The 19,218-nt window shown below is 39.4% G+C and overlaps 1 protein-coding gene across 2 annotated transcripts in view; it reads right to left on the bottom strand.

The window, feature by feature from the left end:
- Positions 1-19,218, bottom strand: part of SATB2 (SATB homeobox 2) — a 131,216-nt gene that overhangs the window by 60,604 nt on the left and 51,394 nt on the right. For both annotated transcript variants that reach the window (XM_050340131.1, XM_050340130.1), the window contains 3 exons: positions 12,511-12,637; positions 10,264-10,387; positions 5,358-5,460 (listed from right to left, as the gene is read on the bottom strand). In XM_050340131.1, coding sequence (XP_050196088.1) covers positions 5,358-5,460; positions 10,264-10,387; positions 12,511-12,637 — 354 coding nt within the window. The remainder of the gene's footprint in view (positions 1-5,357; positions 5,461-10,263; positions 10,388-12,510; positions 12,638-19,218) is intronic.

Below are 19,218 nucleotides of genomic sequence, written 5' to 3' on the forward strand. Positions count from 1 at the left end.
CTCCTAATAAAACAGCACAGCAGGTCATAGACTAAAAGGACGTTACCTAGATGCTGACAACCTTGCCTGTGATTGATGTGTTATTTTCTTTCCTTTTTATTTAAGAAAGTGGGGAAATACCTATTTTTAGTGAAATGAATACACAGACAGAAGTGTAAAAGTAAGTAAAGAAAAAATTACAGTAATGTCAAGAACCTCACAGCTGACCTGAATGACCCTAACAGGTTCAGTGCCAGAGCCACAACTAACACCGAAACAAGTCATGAAATGCATTTTCTTAAAAAACTCAACATTTTTGCAAAAGGTCAAGATCTATATATGCATGCAAGTATCTATCTATCTATTTATCTATCTATCTATCTATCTATCTATATCTCAATCACACATATAAACCCCTCTATGTACAAAGAGAGAGAGAAATAAATGCACATGTATCAATAAATAGGATCTTTTTAAAAGTCAAAACCACTGTTTGGGAAAGATCTGGTGTGCCTTTTCATGAAGCTTCCAAAACATCAGCTTCAGAGGAACAATTAAAAACTATTCCTCAAAGCACATAATGACAGTTTTCCCCAGACTCGCGCTGGCATTATCACTGTGCCGCAATCCTTGGTTCCTTCAGCCTGGAAATAAGAAAGCTGGGAGCCCTTCTGAATCCTGTTTCTAACCTCTCTCAACCCACAATGGCCTCTAGGAACGCATTAAAAGAGGAACAGATTGCTCTGTCTATCCATTATGGGAAGTAAGCAAACATACTTTCAAAAATAAAACAGCACACAAACAACAAATCAGTATCGGAAAAATCAAAGAGCAGCCAAAGCAGATTTTCAATTTAAGAAAGCTATGAAAGTTTTTTCTTAAGTTCTTGGTCTGTTGGATAGAAATAATTGAGCCCTCTTCCTTCAAACTGAAAAGCCTCATCATTCCACAAAAATTTTGAGACATCCACAGTCTCAAAACTCACATCCACAGAAAGCTATATTTTGACAGACACTGATGTCAGAAGCAAAGATGAAATGTTCTTCAAATGCAGACAAAAAAAATATGTCTTTTTATTTTTAAGTTCACAATGTATTTATTTCTTCCCGCTGCCTTCCTAACTTCCTCCCACCAAGCTAAGTTGTGTCATCAGGCAAAAACAAAACATTCACACCAGTTAAGATTTTCAGTTGTGAAAAAATTCTGATACAGTGATAGTCCTTGTGATAAAAATAGAAAGCATGACACTTAAAAGTGAAATATCTATTGAGGAATAGAGCTAAAAAATATTCTAAATGCTACAGAACCAAAACACTGGGCAACAAGTAGGGTAACTGGTACGAGTTTGATCCCTTGGCAAATATCTCAATTGCACGGCTAAGTTCTGAAAAATCTTCTCTTCATACATACATACATATATATATGTATATAGCTACTTACATATTGTTATTTTTATTTCTGTATCTATCTGTTAATCAAATTCAGAATCAATGCAAGCCTTTTAAGCAGTTATTAAAATGGTGCATTTCTCAGTTTAAACATACTTAAATCCTGTCGTGTACGCACAACTCTGTACTAAAAGGCCTTGTATCCTACAAAAAGAAGAATTAAATAAAAAGAGTTTAAAAAAGGCTTCACATACTAATGTTAAATTAATACATGGTGCATATCCTGAACAAAGTTTCAATGCAAACTAGATAGCTTAATTAGCACCTCAAGTGATTTCAGACATCCATGAGGGAAAGAAAAAACCCGCAGAAGCTTTTTGATTCCCAACTACTGTCCATGTTCCATTAGAACTGCGTTAACGTAAACTCTCCTTCAAATGTATTTGTGTACCTCAAGGAGACTGGAAAGAGTGGACATCCTGTTATAAACTCCAGCATGTCCTCACACATATCCCCAGTGGTAGACTCAGAGCCAGGAGGAGACAAAAAGCTTCCCATCCTCTCAGCAGCAAATTCCCAAGTGTGTCTGTGCTCTAACCCTCCTGTGCTGAGTAAACTGTGAATGTCTTAAAACCTTAAGGGGCTGGGGTAGGGTGGGAGAAAAATATTCCAGCAGAATTTTGTTCTAGCATCATCCTGACACAAGACAAAATTGCCATGCTGAGCTGAACTAACTGAAAACTTTTTTAAAATTACAAGCATAAATAGTTTAGTTGTCTTTTTGGTGAGTTCAATGGAATGCACACTGGGAATGTTTACTCAAGATTTGATACAATTACATTTGTGTACAGCTTTTACATCTGTTGCTAATGATATCAAATTATTGATTGTTCACTTTCTTATATTTATTTAAACATTAACTATACACTCAGCAACTTGATGCTTTTTTTTTTGCCTTTTTTTTTTTTTTGGTCTTTTTTTCCAGAGAACTTTTTATTTTTGCCTGGCTTTGGTTGTAATTACTTTGATCTTCCAGAGAGTATAATTAATTTACTGTTTATTTATTTCTATGAGAAAGGAAAAAAGTTTGACCTAGGAGATCTATATGTGGCAATTTGTAACACAATCACATAGCTTATGTTTAGAAAATCATGGTTTTGATTAAGAAGCAACCATTTAATTCCCACTGTTTTATTAAAACAGACATTAGCAGATAATAGGAAACACATTTAACACTGTAGGCTGCATTCAGTTTGCAACGTCAATAAAGTTATTTTGAAGCCCCTTCCTATTTTGTATTTACCACAGCTCATGTGAGTTGTTTTTTGTTTTTACTTTCTAATAACCAGCTCTAGAGTTACACAAGGATGTGGGTGCTGGTTCCAAAGACACCAAATTATAGTTTTACCTAATCTATACAGATACAACCTAAAAAGCAGATTGCTGCATCATCCATTCACCTTCATGGAAGTCCTTTTTAAAAATTATTATTAAAGGAGTATGTGATGACTGAAGCATGTCAGCTCAAGTCACTGATTTTGCACACTAACTGAGCTGTTCTGCAGGCATATCTGGCTACAGAAAAGAAACAAAACATCATGAAAACAGAGATCATGAGAAATTGAAACCACACGAAGAAGTGCAGAAGTCTTCCTGTTTGCAGGGTGTTTAGATTACTGCTCTGAAGTTGCATGACTGTTTATTCTCCATGCACCACTGTACCTGCCACAGACTCTTTGTTTTCTCTCCCACTCATATGGTTGATGAATCAACACTACTTGAACTGCTTTATAGCAGCTTGTGTTTACTTCACACATACCTTAACCTTCCTTTTTCTCCTCCTACTAACACACACATACACTTCCAAGCAGCAACGACTGGCTGTGTCTCTGAATAGCAGATACGGAGTTATCTGGAAAACTCTTCAGGTTTGGATCCTTGACCTTTTGATTGAGGTTTCATTCTGCTTTTACTGCACTTAACAATTTAACTGTGCACTTACTAAGTAAAAAAAAAAAGTAAGAGCGTAAAGAATTCAATGCTCCAAGAATGAAAGAAAGTGGAAGACAGCACCATGCTGGAAACACTCAGAAGCTGTAGTAGCATCTCTGCAGTTAAGAACACTACAGTTAAGGGCTTCCAATGCCTCTGCAACTGGCACTCTTGCCCAGTTTAAAAAAAAAAAAAAAAAAAAAAGGAAAAAAAGAAAAAAGGAGAAAGAAAAGCCCATTTCTGTTCTCCCAGAACAGCAAGTAAAAGTGAATGGCGATGACCTCGAAGTTGTTTTATTCCTTTGATTGTTTTTTAACCAAGAGGATATGTTAAAGCACTTTGAATAAATTCTTTTATTAAGACACACCATTTAGAGAAAAGAAACACTTCTGAGTCACACAATGGCAATTTAGAGAGAAGAGAAACTATCTGGTTTATTTGGCATGAGGTAACCACATACTAAAATATCCAATCAACAATTTTACTCCTAAGCCTAAACCTTTTAGTAGGTGAAAAACAAGATCTCAGTTTCCTTGCCTGCATTGTTACCCCACTTCTGCCTGAACAATCTTCCTTCTAGACACAAATAATTTTACCATAGAACATTCCTTTTATTTCCTGTCCTAGTGAAAATCTAATCACAGCACAGCCCGGGCATGAGCATCTTACAGGTATGCTCTGCACAAGCCAGATGTGCAGAGGAAAAACAGATGCCTCAGAACTTGTTCTGATGTTTTACGCAATTTTGTTTCGTGTGTTCCTAACTCAAGCAGCAGACTCTTTATGGAATTATTATGCAGATTTCTAGTCTGTCCTAAGGAAACTAAACAAGCAACCTTTCATAGCTCATGTGTGCCAGCCTTTTAAGAGCAGCAGACTCTTTTTGAAAGATGCTAATCTTCACGCAACTAAAAATGCAATGGTTTCTCAAGAAGGACATCACATTACCCTGTTTCTGCATAATGTTTGTGAATTCTGTCATGATTTTCCTGGCTACTGAAAGGAGTACAGACAGAAACAACAATAATAGACTATGCCTTCTTCCAGACAATGAATCTTCCCTTCAGTGGTGTAACAGAGAGAAAAACTGTGAAAAAGCCTATCACAGGATACCCCTGAATTCCAAGGCTGATGGACACTTCGGGAGAGAGGACCCACTTGGAATTATGGAAAAGCTTCTGTCTATCCTCAAACTCCTGCTCAAAGGACATGAGTGTTTATAAAAAACCCTACTAAAATAAACGGTCCAGTGCACACCTAAGTCCCTTCCCAAAGGAAAGAAAAAATAAAAGCACAAACTACACATGACAGATGCTTGTCACATCATTTTGTGCATCATTAGAAGGTGATCAGACAGTTCAGTGGTGAGAATGGGATGAACTTAGAATAATTTTGCTGCCCAGGCATTTGCTGCTAAACAACCAATACAACTTCATTGCAGAAAAATTACACACAATGGGCTATTTTTATCTTAACTTCAGTGGGTCAGCACCTTGTTATTTAGAAGTGTCTCCTAACAATCAGGTATTAAATCCTCCACTGGTATCCAGATTCTACGTGATAAAACACGGCAGGAATGCCAGTACACTTTGTGGTATTGAAAACAGAGAACAAGGGCATACGTAGCTTAGAAAGTCAGGTTTTTAACTTTCAGGAAAAACATGCAATTAAGGTAACTTACATCACAATTTAACTTCTAAGTCCTGAGATACTAGAACATTTCTTTTTCCAAAATGTTTTAGCTTAATTCAAAACACAGTTGATCTTTCAGCACAGCTAAATAGGATATTTTAAGCATGTTTTAAGTGGCCCGTGTTTTCATGCCAGACTTGTTTGTAAACTATCAGATTTAATTTCAAATGTGCTGTGACTGTGTTCACTTTGTAGACAAATTCACTAATATTATTATATCTTATTATCACTTTCACTTAAAACAAATAATCTCAAACTGTCAGCAGAAGTTCAAGAACTTAGAAAGTAACAAAATATTCAATTTACCTTTAATCTTCTTGTACTTTTTGTACCATCTTCCAAACTCCTGGCACTTGGTTGCTGACACATTGGCATAGTATGTACTATTTACAATGGATGAAATCATACTCTGGAAGTACAGAAAGAAAGACAAAAAGTGATTTAAAATATCTTCCACAGTTAGAAATCTTTTCCAGGGAAAGTGAATGACATGAAAGTGCACAGTGATCATCCATTTGTGACTTCAAAACCAAAATAGCTGTTTCGTAAGAATAAAAATTAGGTTTTATTCTCTATTCTATATTCCAAGCCATAAATAAAATTACAAAATAATAGTTATTATTTTGCATAATTATGTTAAAATTATGTAAAAATTAGTATGGACTTAAACTGAGACCTGCAGCTCAGGCTGGGGGGGGGGTTGGGGAAGTTCTATTTTATTTTGTACTTGTGATATTAGAATATCTAAACTTTAGTTGGATAATAACAGGCAGTGCCATACTGGGGAACACATGCTCACTGCACCCGGGTGAGAACAAGTATGGTTTAGGAACCAGATCCTAAAGGTAAGATTAGATGCTCCAGCATGCATAATCCAAATAATGCCTTTCAGATGTCTCTGTTCTGCTTCCAAATGCAGCAAGACCACACAGCCAAGAATTGGAGAACATCCGTGCTACTCGCTGCAGAACAACAGTTAGGCAAATAAGTTAAATTAATATAATTTATAGAAACGTGTGATTAGCCCTTGTGAGAAAAATCACCCAGAAGAGAAATTAGCAGTTCTATTCAGAGTGAAGGAAACTACACATACTACAACACAGAGTAGTCAAAACCCACAAAAAAGCTCAACAAAAATGAAGTATCACTTGCCTAACCAGCACCCCTCCCTACTCTGCAAATTCCACCGAGCAACTCAGTACAAGCAACTGAAGCAGAGAGGTTTTGCAGAACTCAGTACCACTAAAAAGGATATTTTATATCTGGGATGCTTCTGCCCATCAGCAGCAAACAGCCTGATGACTAGTAATTCTTCCTCTCTCTTTTTTCCCTCCCTTTATCCATGCTGTAGAGGAGGCATCTTTTTAACAACAACATTTTGCTCTCCTTTTCCCCTCTCTGAACTCTTCCAGGGTCAAATGATTCCCAGCACTTGTACACTGCCAGCAAGGAAATGCAATCTAACACCAATAACACACAGGAGCCAATGCACCTTCCCCAGAAAACACATTTTCCTTATGCCCTCCTTCCTCACTTATGTCAAAGCTCAGAAAAAGCCCTGGCACGCTGCATGACCTTTCTGCTTGGAGATGAAAGAGCGAGGATGATCTCACAGCTCCAACAAGCTATTCACCATAGGTTCAAGCTCTGGCCCATGGGCTCCTGAAGACTCCTGTGCAAAATGGGATCTTGGCCATCTCTGGAAAGCTACAAGGCTTACACATTGGCTCACTCAATTTTAACAATGCTCTAAAAGCAAAAACATTCCTGCCCTCTTCCAGATTTATCCATCCTTCTACCCAATTCACTGCAGTATCACAGGACTCTGGCTGTTCCTAACATTTAAGTTTTAAGGACTTAAAAATGTAAGCAAAACTAAGAGACTATGGATACCTAGGTAGTATAGATTACTTTCAGCCTTCAACAGGTAATTTCACTTTCAGTAAAGAGGCTCTTCCGCCTTTTCTCTTTTAACTTTTCCACTCAAAGTGTGCTACAGTGCACTGCAGTAAAGTCTGAAGGCTATGAAGTAAGAGCCTTGTTAAGTAGAAGCTTCAATTTCTAAAACTGAGGCTCAATTTTCTAATTAAAATCAATATTTTGAGACATAAACCTAGCATTGTGGCAGTCAGCAGCAATTCCCTGCCCATAAATCCTCCCTTGCTCCACAGCATTTTAAACAAGCAATAGAGTTCTGAAAGCCTGGCATGGTGATAGCCTCTGCTGAGGAAGGATTTTGAACAAGCTTGAGATAATGTGGAGGGTTTTAACGGCACTTTAGTTAAATTTCCAGTCACTAAGGAAGGGTGAGGAAATTGTTTAACTCTGTCTACATATCAGTTTGGGGTTTCCTGGGTTTTTTCTCTCCCTCAGATCCTCTGGTTCTACAAGAAATCAACATTCCTGAAATTGTGGGGCTATTAAATATCACAGAATATATTAACCCATTAACCTTTATTTAAGAAAGCAAAGCATAAACTAAATAGTAAAATCAAACTGTAAATCAACCATTGGTGAAAAATCCCAGGACAGATTCTCTTCAACTACTTGAATATAGAGCAGGCAAAAGAACCTAACAACTTTCAAACCACATATCCCTCACTATTAAATGCAAAGTAACCCTAGGAGTATTTCTGCTAGGAATCTTGATAAGTCTGCATAAAAGAAATATCCATTTAGAAGAGAGGGCAAAAAACCCCACTAACTAATTGCAAATATCTAAATAATGCACATTATACCTGGGAAAATCTTTAAGGAAGAAACAGATTCCATTAAACAGCAGATACGTCTGGTATGTGTGTGGTCATGACAGCCATGTGGAATGAAAACTACTTAGACCAGGAGCTAAGAAATATCCACACAAAGAAAATCTGGTGCAGTAAGTTCAAGGAGAAAAATATGGGACGTGCTCACATCCCAAGAAAGCTTGCTCCAGCAGAGACAAAATGCATGGTCAGCGCTGAAATGAGTTACATGATGCACAGGAAAGACAGAAATCTCTATGAAAAGATGAAAATGCTGAAATAATTGGATTTGTTTCTGCCACACGCACTCCCCCCACCAAACACTCCTTCCCCCCAGCTTGGTTAACTGGGATTTATTTGTTTGAACAGGAGCTGTATGCTAAGGGTAGCTAAACTGCAGACATGTAATACACCTATCAGAAAAAAACAGAACAATTTTAAATCAAAGTGAATGATTACATTTCCCATTAGCAGCAATCAGAATCCCCATCTGGGCTTCACGGAGAGCTCGGGCACTGAGAACCAGAGACGGAGCACTGTTGCTGGTGGGAGTGGGGGCTCCCCACGCTGCCCCTCTCCACTTCTGTACCTGAGACGCCGTGAACACATTAATAAACAGCAGCATTTACTCTGCAGTTTGACTCCTAAGAGACCACTCTGCAATTTGCTGCTGTCAATAATATATTAACCACAAGGGGGTTGTAATGACATTTCACATTTGGCACGATATTTTTTTAAAACTGATTTGGGAGAAGGAATTGTATTAGAGGCATATTCAGATGATGGTAATAGACAGATCCTATACAACCTTCCATTGTATCTCATTTTGTGAGCCAAACCAAAACAGACTGAAACTTCTTATGGCAATAATAATAATAATAGTAATAATATAAGCTGCATTCTGTAGTCTCAGTTCAAGGGTTAGTCACTACCCAAGGTCACTTATACCTGTGCTTAAAAGAAAGTTCAATTCTCTATAGAAAGATCTCCTTTTAGTTTTGCCCACTAAATAAATACTGGGGCAAGAATTTTTGCTGCTACGGTTCTGCCATCAATAATTGTGTAAATACCTTTCAGACTGAGGCTACAGAAGGAGTAAACCAACTGCAGCATTTCCACCTGGTATGTTTTGAAACTGAAGTGGGAGGAAAAGGACCCAGATAACAAACGAATTCTGCATATGAAATGGTGTATAGTTTATTATACTGGATACTGAGAAAGACTGGGCAGAGAAAACCATATGCTGCAATCATCATTAGCTGACCAGATTCCACAGATAATTCTATTTCAAGAAATTAAACTGTGTGAAAAGAAGAATACTTTCTTATTCAATGCATATTCAATGGTCTGTGCGTATCTGGAGTCAGTTACTCCTTTGGTAAATAAGGCAAGTTACATGGCTTTTCCTTACACAGCCTTTCCATCCCTGTTAGTTCTGCAGATCCCACATGGCTAAGGAAGATGAGGAATGTAACTCCTACCAATTGCAGAGATCTAAATTCTGCTCTGTATCTCACCTCTACACTTTCCCTGGAGTTGTAATCATAACACAGCAAGGCAAATTTGTGATGAATAGAAGGAATTCTCTTGGTTCATGCAGACTTTGGATCATGAATCACAGGATGAACATACAGTGCAATGCAAGACAGGCAACCACGGCAGAAAAAATGTTGGATGCAGTATAGCAAAACAACGGATTTTTAGCAAGCAGGGATTACTGATGTTTTGACTTTTGAAAGACACAATCAACAGATTAACCTATGATTCTAATTCAGATTTTAGAAGGCATTGTATTTTTCATGCCTAGCGAAGTTACCTGGTCTGGGTGCTGAAGTGTTATTCTGTTTTTTCTGAGAGGCAAGGAGGACTCGGTCATGAAAATTTTATGAATCTCTCATTATGACAATCTGAAGTACAAATAGAGCTCATGACATCTGTAGGAACCTGTGTCTTAGACATGACTTCACTGCCGATTATAAAGCAGTCATGGAGAACGAGACTGAGTTTTTGTTCTTTTTTTAACATAATTACATATACATTTTTTTGTTGCTGTTTCCTAGAAATTGGGGCACAACTGTTAAAACTGCATACTTTTTGTCATGTTTGGAGGCTGATGAGAGCTACCTGTGGGTTAGTGGGGAAGGCAAGCCTCTGCTAGTGGGAAGAAGCCACTCAAATCTTGCACTTGAGGATAATCAGCCCTATTACAAAAGGTTCAGATAAAAACCTAAATAAAGAATTTACATCTCTCTGAAAACCAACCAATTCATTCACAATTTTCACCAGGCAACCCACTGAGAAAACATGGTATCGATACTCTTTATTATATTAATTAGAATTTCTCCTTTCTAAAGAAAATGACTTTATTTGGTATTTATGGAACTGTTTGGTCTAGACTCTTTGCTAAACAAATATGAGCTTCAGTTCTTGCAAATCTTTCTTTCCCTAAGCCTGTTAAAAGCACTGACCTGTGAGAGAGGGCATTCTTTGGCTAATGTGCTCTGATTCATCTCTTTGAGCAGTTCCTTTAAGGCATTGCGAACTGTGGCATGGTTCCACTGCTCTGCTGGCAAGTCTTCCAACTTTGAACAACTGTTGAAACAGAAAGCAAAAAGTAGATAGAAACATCACCTTCACAGATAATGACTTTTTGCATACCAGTGCTATAGAACTTTAAGCAACAAACACAACCTTGAAGTTTCCTGCTTGACCAGCCCATCGAGGTGCTTCTCCCCTCTGTCACCTTCCCATCAAGCATGGCTACCAGAAGATGTGCAGTTCAACACATAGCAGCTAATCCTCCTATGGTATTATATGTGTGCATAACCATTCCCTCTGGGGCTTGATGGAGAGCAAAGAAACTGCATAAAGCAAGCCCCAGAAATGGCTGGATAAAGCCATACTCTCCAGACAAAGGTACTCCTGCTGGGCTAGAAAAATAAACATATAAGCTGTGCTGCCACTAACAAAATCCCTAAACAGTAAGGGCCCTCATTGTGTGGAGGCAAGACTTTGAAAAATTAGTTTAATTTCATAGGGGTTCTTATACTGCCCTTATCACTGAAGTATCCAAGAGCCTTTCAGAAACACATTAAGCCATATGTCCAACATCTGTCACGTGTAGTTGATTCTCACTTTCATTCTACAAGAACTGCATATGTACTGAAGCTTTTGTCTTCATGTGACTTGTGCCTCTTTTAGTCTAACAAGCTTATGGTTTGTGCCTACATGCACAGGGACAGACCCGAGAAACACATCAAAAAAGCTGGGAGAAGCTTGTCACTGCCACTTCTACCAGAGCGAATTAATGCGTGTTCTCCAATCAACCTCTGAGGGGGTTCTGCCTTCTGCCCTTACAGCCTGGCTTGTCCCTCAGAGCTGCATGTTCAGTTGGGCTTGAGGAGTTCAAGTAGTCAGTGATCATCTTTATCTCAAAGTCATGGGCTATCTTTTACTTACATTGCATCCAGGCATTCAGGTATTTTGAAGAAAGAGAATGAGACCCTAATCTTGGATTGATACCCTTTGCTAATACAGATGTGACAATAGGCCTAGATGGACTCCTGGTAGCTCACACTTCTGAGGAAATGAGTTACTGCACTCCAGTTTCATAGCAGTTACAGGGTCTAGATGCTCTTTTACAACTGTGTAGCAGAGATGCAGTCTAGCTGAAAAACGATACCAGTATATAAAACCAAGGAAAGACCTGTTCATGGGAATTGGAAACCTCAAGCACTATCAGAGATATAAAAAGAAAGAAATGTTCTTGTCTGGGAGTTTAATGTCAGTGAGGCATCAACTACTTGCAAATTCTAAATTGAACTGAACAGTTGGAGGGTATGTACCTGCCACCAAAAGGACACACATAGGTCCCTGTGGACCTCTCTTCTCTTCAAGCCAGACCTTCGAAGAATTGTTGGCAATTTATTCCAGACTTATTTTTTACTCTTTCCTCTGGCACGTCCTGGCCATACAGCTACAGCAGGCTGTGCAATGTAGGCTTACCAGCGTGACCAGAGCATGCCATGCACTGCAAGGGACCTGTCACACCTCCTTACATCAGTAACTGTTTGAGAACTCTTCTGAAGGCCAACAGAAAGAAAGGGGAAGAAGAAAGGGGGTGGGGAAAAGAGAGAGGAAGGGAGGGCAAATAAGTGTAAAACTGGAGTGAGCTTTTGCTTTGCTAATCAGCACCAGTATTCAGGGAAGAAAAATATTTTCCAAATGCCAAATACAATTGCAGTGACATTTTCCTTCCTTGTCTTCTTTTTGCTGGGAAGACCACTGGAGAAAAAGAAAGAAAAGTCAAAAAAGCTCCCCTCCTCCCCATCTCAGTGACTGGCAGTAGAAGACTTGGATTCTCACAATGCAGCCCCTAGAAAAAGGCAAGGAGTTTATTATTTGATACGATTAGACCTTAAGAATCCATTAAATTAGGGACTGTTGAAAGGTCTGCCTTTAAAAGCCCCATAAACTTGACTGAGTTTCTGCCCTTCCCCTCTCTGCTACCATATTGCTACTTCAGAAAACATACAATATCAGTTGGAACATGCACCAAAAAGCTGCCAGGTGACCCACCCTTCTCTTCATTTTCCTTTCATTTCATCAAAAGACCCGAAATTAATGAAGACAGGATGTGCTAATCTCTGTAGTAATGCTGTAACCGACAGAGCAGCTCAGAGAATAGAGAAGGACAGATGTTCAGAAACACCCACCTTTGTAATTGGATTTTCAATGTCACAACATGATAGACATCTTGTAGCATGTCGGCTACTGTCGCATCTGGTGCATCAGTCACATAACTGAGAGGGAGGGGATTCCACCTCCCAAGCTTGATTATTCCTGAAAAGAAAACAAAAAATTCATATTTTATATTTTACCGGCTATTTACTAAACCCTTTGTTTGTTCCCAAGATTCAAAATCTGCCTTGAGGTTTATTGCACTCTTGCCCAGAAAGATGTGTTCTGCTGACTCCTGAAACAAAAAATGGAGAAGAGCAGGAATAGATTTAAATTCTTAACAGACAGTGGCTGACATGTTCCTGGCTCTCAAATTACTTCAAGAAAGCACAGGAGACTTCCTCCCTTCACATCTTTCATCATCCCACTAGAGCCTAGTTCTCTAAGTTAGAATAAGCTTTAAATACTCTCTAGTCCTGATTTTTCAGTCTACAAAAACCTTTCAGTAAATAAATGCATTACTTTTGACTTGAACAGGAAAATTCCTACGTGTGGGCTTTCAGCACACAGTCACAATCTAAGCATGGTACAATTCCCAGTGGATGGATGCCACTGGAAACCCACCAAGTAGGAAGAGTTCACTCCCAGATGCAAGTTGCACTATGCAGATGGTTGCTCTTCTTTGTGAGAAAAAAAGCCACCCAAAACCAAACAACTGCGAGCTGCTGACCGCAGATCCAAAATAGGATTTTGGGGGCGAGTGAGAATGCTCTAAGTTCTATTTCTACTTCTGTTCATTCTTTAATAGGGATCATCACCTCTTCTGGATGAGCTTGTCACAAAGGCTGTAAACTTGGATGGTAAACCATTTGGTGCAGAGGTATTATTTCTGTTTAGACAATTGCAGAGGGCCCACCCACACCAAAAACAATGACTAACACCCAGGAATGACTTCCAGGAAGACACCAAACAAAGAAAGCCACAGTGCCATTTTACATGGCAGCAAAGCAGTTCAACCTTATTCTGCACTCTTGCCACTACTGCTTTTATTCCCTCCTTCATCGTGTTCCCGTTGCCCTGCTGTACTGCTCCCTTAACTTTCCTCAGCTCAGCCCTCCAAAACACCATTCTCCCATTTAAACTGATGCCTTTTGAGGTTTCCTTATATACTGTTGGATCTTGGAAAAGACATCCATAAACACAACTGTCAGAAATACACTAACACATTAATACAGGAGAAAACTACTTCTTCTGCCATAACAGGCACACCAAGAGCTCTTCTTGAGTATCTGGAAGGATGCCGTGATGCCAAGAAACTTCAGCTCTCTCCTCCTCACTTTCTACTCCCAGTTCTTCACCAGCTTTGGAACTATCAAACCGAAACAAATGACAACAGCTCAACAGCTCTTTATCCTGATCTCCCAAACATGATCATAAAATAAATACCACACTGAAACAATGAAACAAAGCTTCTTGAACAGAGACAATAACAGAACAAAATGAGCCCATGCAGTACCTGCTGTGGAATATTTTTTCCCCATTCCTACGCAGATTGAAGAGGGAATAATTTTAGTACATCTCCTTTTGTGTAGCACTTAAATCTTCGCATTTACCACTGATGTACTGCTTTGCAAGGCATTCTGTCAGCACATACTGAAAGAAGCTGGAAGTGACCTAGTTCATCCTCAGTGGCACAAAGTTTCACTGTAACATAGCGGTACAGGCAGGCTAATGTTTCAAGAGCAGATTAGAAAGCTTTTGTCAAGGAGAGATATTGTCCAAAGGAAACAAAAAGTTACTAAGCGTTGCTTGATATCCAATGCTTGAAAATGGGACATAAACAGAACAAAAACATTTAAATGATGCACTGTTTCAGTATTAAGATTTAACAATCTGGTGCTGAATATGCTGCAGTATAAATAGTGCCTGGACTCAGATCCAGTAGAGTAACACACAGCACTCATTCACAGCGCCGTATGTCTCCAGTGCTGGTTCCTTGAGTCATATTCCACTTGCCAAGAAAAACTGTTTTTCTTAAGGGGATAGTTTACTTAATGTTATCTCTGGTGACAACAAGAAATGCATATAGTACAGCATATATTAGTCATGAAATGAGCATCAAGGGTCCACTGAGTGAAATACATGCTGGGAAAATACAGTTTAGCTGCTGACTTCCTTCACCCCCTTCTGGTATATAATAATTTAAAGCAAAATCACCTAAAAATCCAGAAATCTATACTGGCTTCACAGAACACTTGGCTTCCTATGTTTAACCACGCCAAGTTTTCATGTAATTGAAAAAATAAGCATCATATGTGCCCCATAAGTCACATCTAAATTGGTAATATTTTACAAGAGGCTTTATTTTTCATTCAATTAAGGAAAGCACTCAGAGATCACACCATCTGCAACTGCTCAGGCCTGGCAATGCTGGCAAGGGACAAAGAGATGGCTGGGGGGGCACTGAAGCTGCTAAAGGTGTCCCCCAAACTAAAAAAGTGTAAAGAGAAAAACCCCAGCACAGCCAGAGCGCACCATGGGAAATACTATGCAAATTGCTTTACAGGAATGTCTGCTACTACTGGAAGGTAGGTAGATTTTTTCTTTTTTTTTTTTTTTTTCCTTAATCCTCCTCTACAACTGGAGAGGAAATTGTTTTGGCTGGATTTAAACAAACACAGGTGTTACCATAATGCTCGGTGCCTCTGCACGTTAGCACCTGCTGCGAGTCCTTTACTCTGGGTTCCAGCGCTGCTGATGTCCGCTGTTTTTTCAGCCGGTGTGATGTGACGTGTGAAATATTTTTTCCAGAGTACATTAAGCTGGTCCAAACCATAGCCAGAAGCCATGGTTTCCATTCAGCTCCTCAGCAGACTTCACAGGTGCATATTTCATGGCACCGACACTGTACTTAAGGAAACTCTTGGGCTGTGACTGGGAAGATGATGCCAGCTTGTTGAGCAAACGTCTTCTCCGTATGCTAGAGCACATCTCTGAATGATGCCTCGGTAAAAACTGAGTGGACCAAAATTTGCTCCTTAAAAAGGTCCCTTCTCATCCAGGACTGAGTGTTTCCAGTACAACAGCAACTCCAGGATGAAAGCAGTCTGGTAGCAAGGGGTCACTTCAACAGACACATTTTTTATTGTTCCTCACCTTGATTTCAAACACTACAGCTCAAGACTTAAAAGAAATCATTTTAACTGGCCTGGTTGAACTTTTATCCTACCACAGCTGAGACCTGGGAGTGGGGACAGGAACGAGCAAAGGTCACTGTGTTATTAATGAATATACTACTGCTCTGGGAGTATCACTCCTCTGCCAGCTCCAGATCTTCTCAAAATTATGTGTGGATAATGCAGAGCAGATCAGACCGCTCAGGAAATCCAAAAACACATCTTCCCTGAGTTTCCAAAACTTGTCTGTTAATGAATTTTGTTCTCTTTCCTGTATCAGCAGGGACTTTCTCCTGTGACAGTTTTTTGAAGGGAAAGTTCAACAGATTTCAATGCCACTCAAAAAATGGCCATGCACTAGAACAGCTTTCAAGAACTCATCTAGAAGTGGCCCAATGCAGCCCGGGCCAGTTACACAATTAGAGACAATAAAGTTTTCTCAAAAGAATTTTTTTCAAAACTATTTTAGAAGAGATTTTTGTTAACACTGGCTGTTGCTTCCTGAACAGCACGTACTTCTGTAGTCAGGTCTTTTATTAAGTTTAAGCCTCAGCTTCATCAAAATGGAGACAGGGTAAAAGGGCAGAGTAACTTAGTTTGAAATTTGCATAACTCCCTTTACCCACAAGAAGAGCAGTGGGCAAGCTTCTACAAGCTTGAGTGTCAGGTTTGCACATAACCACTGCAATTCACTGCTGACATTCCACTTAGGCCAGTGATGTGGCACCCTGACAGGGTGCTTCCAATTTAGTTTCATTTAAAATGCAGCTCCTTTGGAGAAGAAAGTGATAACTCTGCAAGTGAGAGCAGAACACCACATTGAGCAGAAGCCTTGACCTGCTACATCATGGCTGACCTCTCTACAGAGGTCATCATCACAGGATCTTCATGAGCTTTTTTACAGTATCACCTGAAAGAGTGATGTACCTACAGCACTGGGATTATTCCTGGAACTTCACCCTAGTGAGATGGGAACTGAACGGATGCAAGGCTGGAGCTAAAGAAGACTTCCAGAATAACTACTTTCATCAAGAGCATAAACATAATAAGACAAAAAGCAGCTATCTAGAAAAATACAGCTAAGATGGCAATTCCTTTTCATTATTATGTAGCTTATACTGTCCCATAAAAATTATTTATCTATATGGCTAGAAGCCTCATTTGTCTTTGCAAACAGAAAGATAGCCACACAGTACACTCCTTCGAAGAATGCCACATCTGGGGTTTAGAACATATCATAGTCTAGCTACGACACTTCTTTGTCGTAAACAGAACGAGATCTGGGTCCTGCATCTCCCAATCACCTGCACAGGTAACTTTTAATCTGGATAGCCCCATAGTAATTATTGAGGAACCTCAGGTATCCTTCAATACATCACTGCTGTAAAATCAAATTCTTAAAATAGGGCATTTTCCAAATTCCCTTCTGTGGCCACACAGAGCAAACAGGACCAGAACACGCCTCATCCTGTCAGTGACTCCCTTCAAACTCTTCCCTGCTCCCACCATGATTATACTCCTGATGTCACCTTTCACAAGTTATGAGTCTACCTGAGTTACATCTTAAATGCATACTTGTAGTATTAATGCAAATGCACACAGAGGACTAATGCAATTTATTTAAAATGCTAATCTGCCAGGGTTAAAATTAAGTCATGGGATCAAATGAAGGACATTTTGGAAGTTCCTATTAGCATCACCACGCCCTCCTCAACATTTTTTCTGGAGACAGAAAATGAATCTTGAGTAATACACGCCCAAATGGATACAGAGATGGAAAGAGAAGGAATTTTGTGTTATTTGGCTAAAGGTGAAAAAAGAAGGAGAGCAGAGAATACTGATTCCTTACCAAATATTGTTAAGAAAAGCACTTGTTAGCACTAAACAGAGAAACTATTTGAATTCCTGATGCAACACACCAAAAACTCCCATTTTCTACAGCCCAAACAAATACAACCTGCTCAGACTCATATAGGGTGAGGTGTTCAAGCAGGTGATTGCTCTCCTTGTGGACTGATGGACACAGTCAGGCTGGAAAAGTGCAAGGCCTGTTTCTTACATCGCAGCTCCATGTTCACTAACACTGCAGGCTGTAGCACAGCAGCTACATCCAGCTCAGACAAGAACATGTGCCTGTGCAGCCAGACTCGGCTCAGCACGGTGTCTGTGTGATCTTGGGAAAGGCAGAGGGAGTAGGCAGTACCCAACCCAGCATGAGATCTCCTGGGCTACATTTACTACTCCAAAATATACTGAGCAAGTTTGAATCTGAAGTGTTATACCAGACCACAGCCATGGCTCACATTGCTGTGGCGTTCCAGAGCTGTACTAGGTATCCTAGGATTCGCTTCCTTGCATTCCAGGGACTTCAGGATCACAGCCCAGGAGTGCCAGACTGCAAACACAGGGCTGGGTGAAGAACACAACCAACATTTTTTGCTGCCTTGTGAATTCAATCAAGTAGTTTTGATCAAACAGCTTACTTTTTAACGGCTCTTATCAACACAACAGACATTTAGAAGAAACTGAAGATTAACATTAGCACCCAAATCCTTTTACAGGGCCAAATGAAAGACCTCAATGAGACATGCAATAAAAGCTCCACTTCTGGGACCATCAAGCCATTTCTCTATCAGCCACTACTGCAGGGCTCACTACAAGATTGGAAAGCTCTTGTGACATTGTTTGCATCTGGTTATCCTCTTCAGAAGCATCTTGTCCCTATGCTTTAGCATGTAATTTTCCTTTGTTCAGCTGTGCTTTGTTACAGAAATTAAAAACCGCCTGTCCCATGTAATAAGTACATAGAATTATTTATCCATAAATCAGTTTGCAGGAAATCACTACCCTGCAGTACATAATAACTCAGCCTGTGTTTCTAACCTCTACCCTGGCTGCAGTATATCATCAAACTGTAACAACATAAAGCCATAATTTGTAGTTATTATTGTTAATCCAGCAAAGGGAATGACTTTTCAAGCAGAAAGGAGAAAAAAAGCAACAGGAAAAATTAAAAAAACTGACTATATTAATTTTTGTATTATATTATTGAGCTGCCTTTTCTATCTCTTTGGGAAATTTAAAAAAATATTATGCTGCCTTTGCCCATCATTATATCCTACTGAATTTCAGTCAGAGACATATTGGGGCAATAAACGGGAAAAATAATCAACATAACCCTCCCCTGTACTTCTAAAGCGCCTCACATCAAAGGGTCCCAACACACTTTAAAACCATTAATTAATTGAACTTTGCAACATCCCTGTGAGGTAGGCTGTATTATGTCAATTGACATATCGGTGATTTAGTGATTAAAAGCACACAATACACATTATCCTATGTTTATGCCAATACAAAAGAATCCCCCTCCTTCCTTGTTTCGGTCCACAATAAATAATTCAGTGAGAGAACAGGAATAAACTATGTGATTACACTGTGATGTACACATCCACAAATCAACAGGAACACCCACACTCCCTGAATGACGAACACTCCACCCCAGCTCATGAGACTTGTGCAACTTCAGGGCTCTGCACAAAAGTGGGACTTTCACCCAAGGGGAAGGCA

Source organism: Myiozetetes cayanensis, unplaced genomic scaffold (assembly GCF_022539395.1).
Source record: "Myiozetetes cayanensis isolate MyiCay16 unplaced genomic scaffold, myiCay2020 scf9, whole genome shotgun sequence".
NCBI lineage: Eukaryota > Metazoa > Chordata > Aves > Passeriformes > Tyrannidae > Myiozetetes > Myiozetetes cayanensis.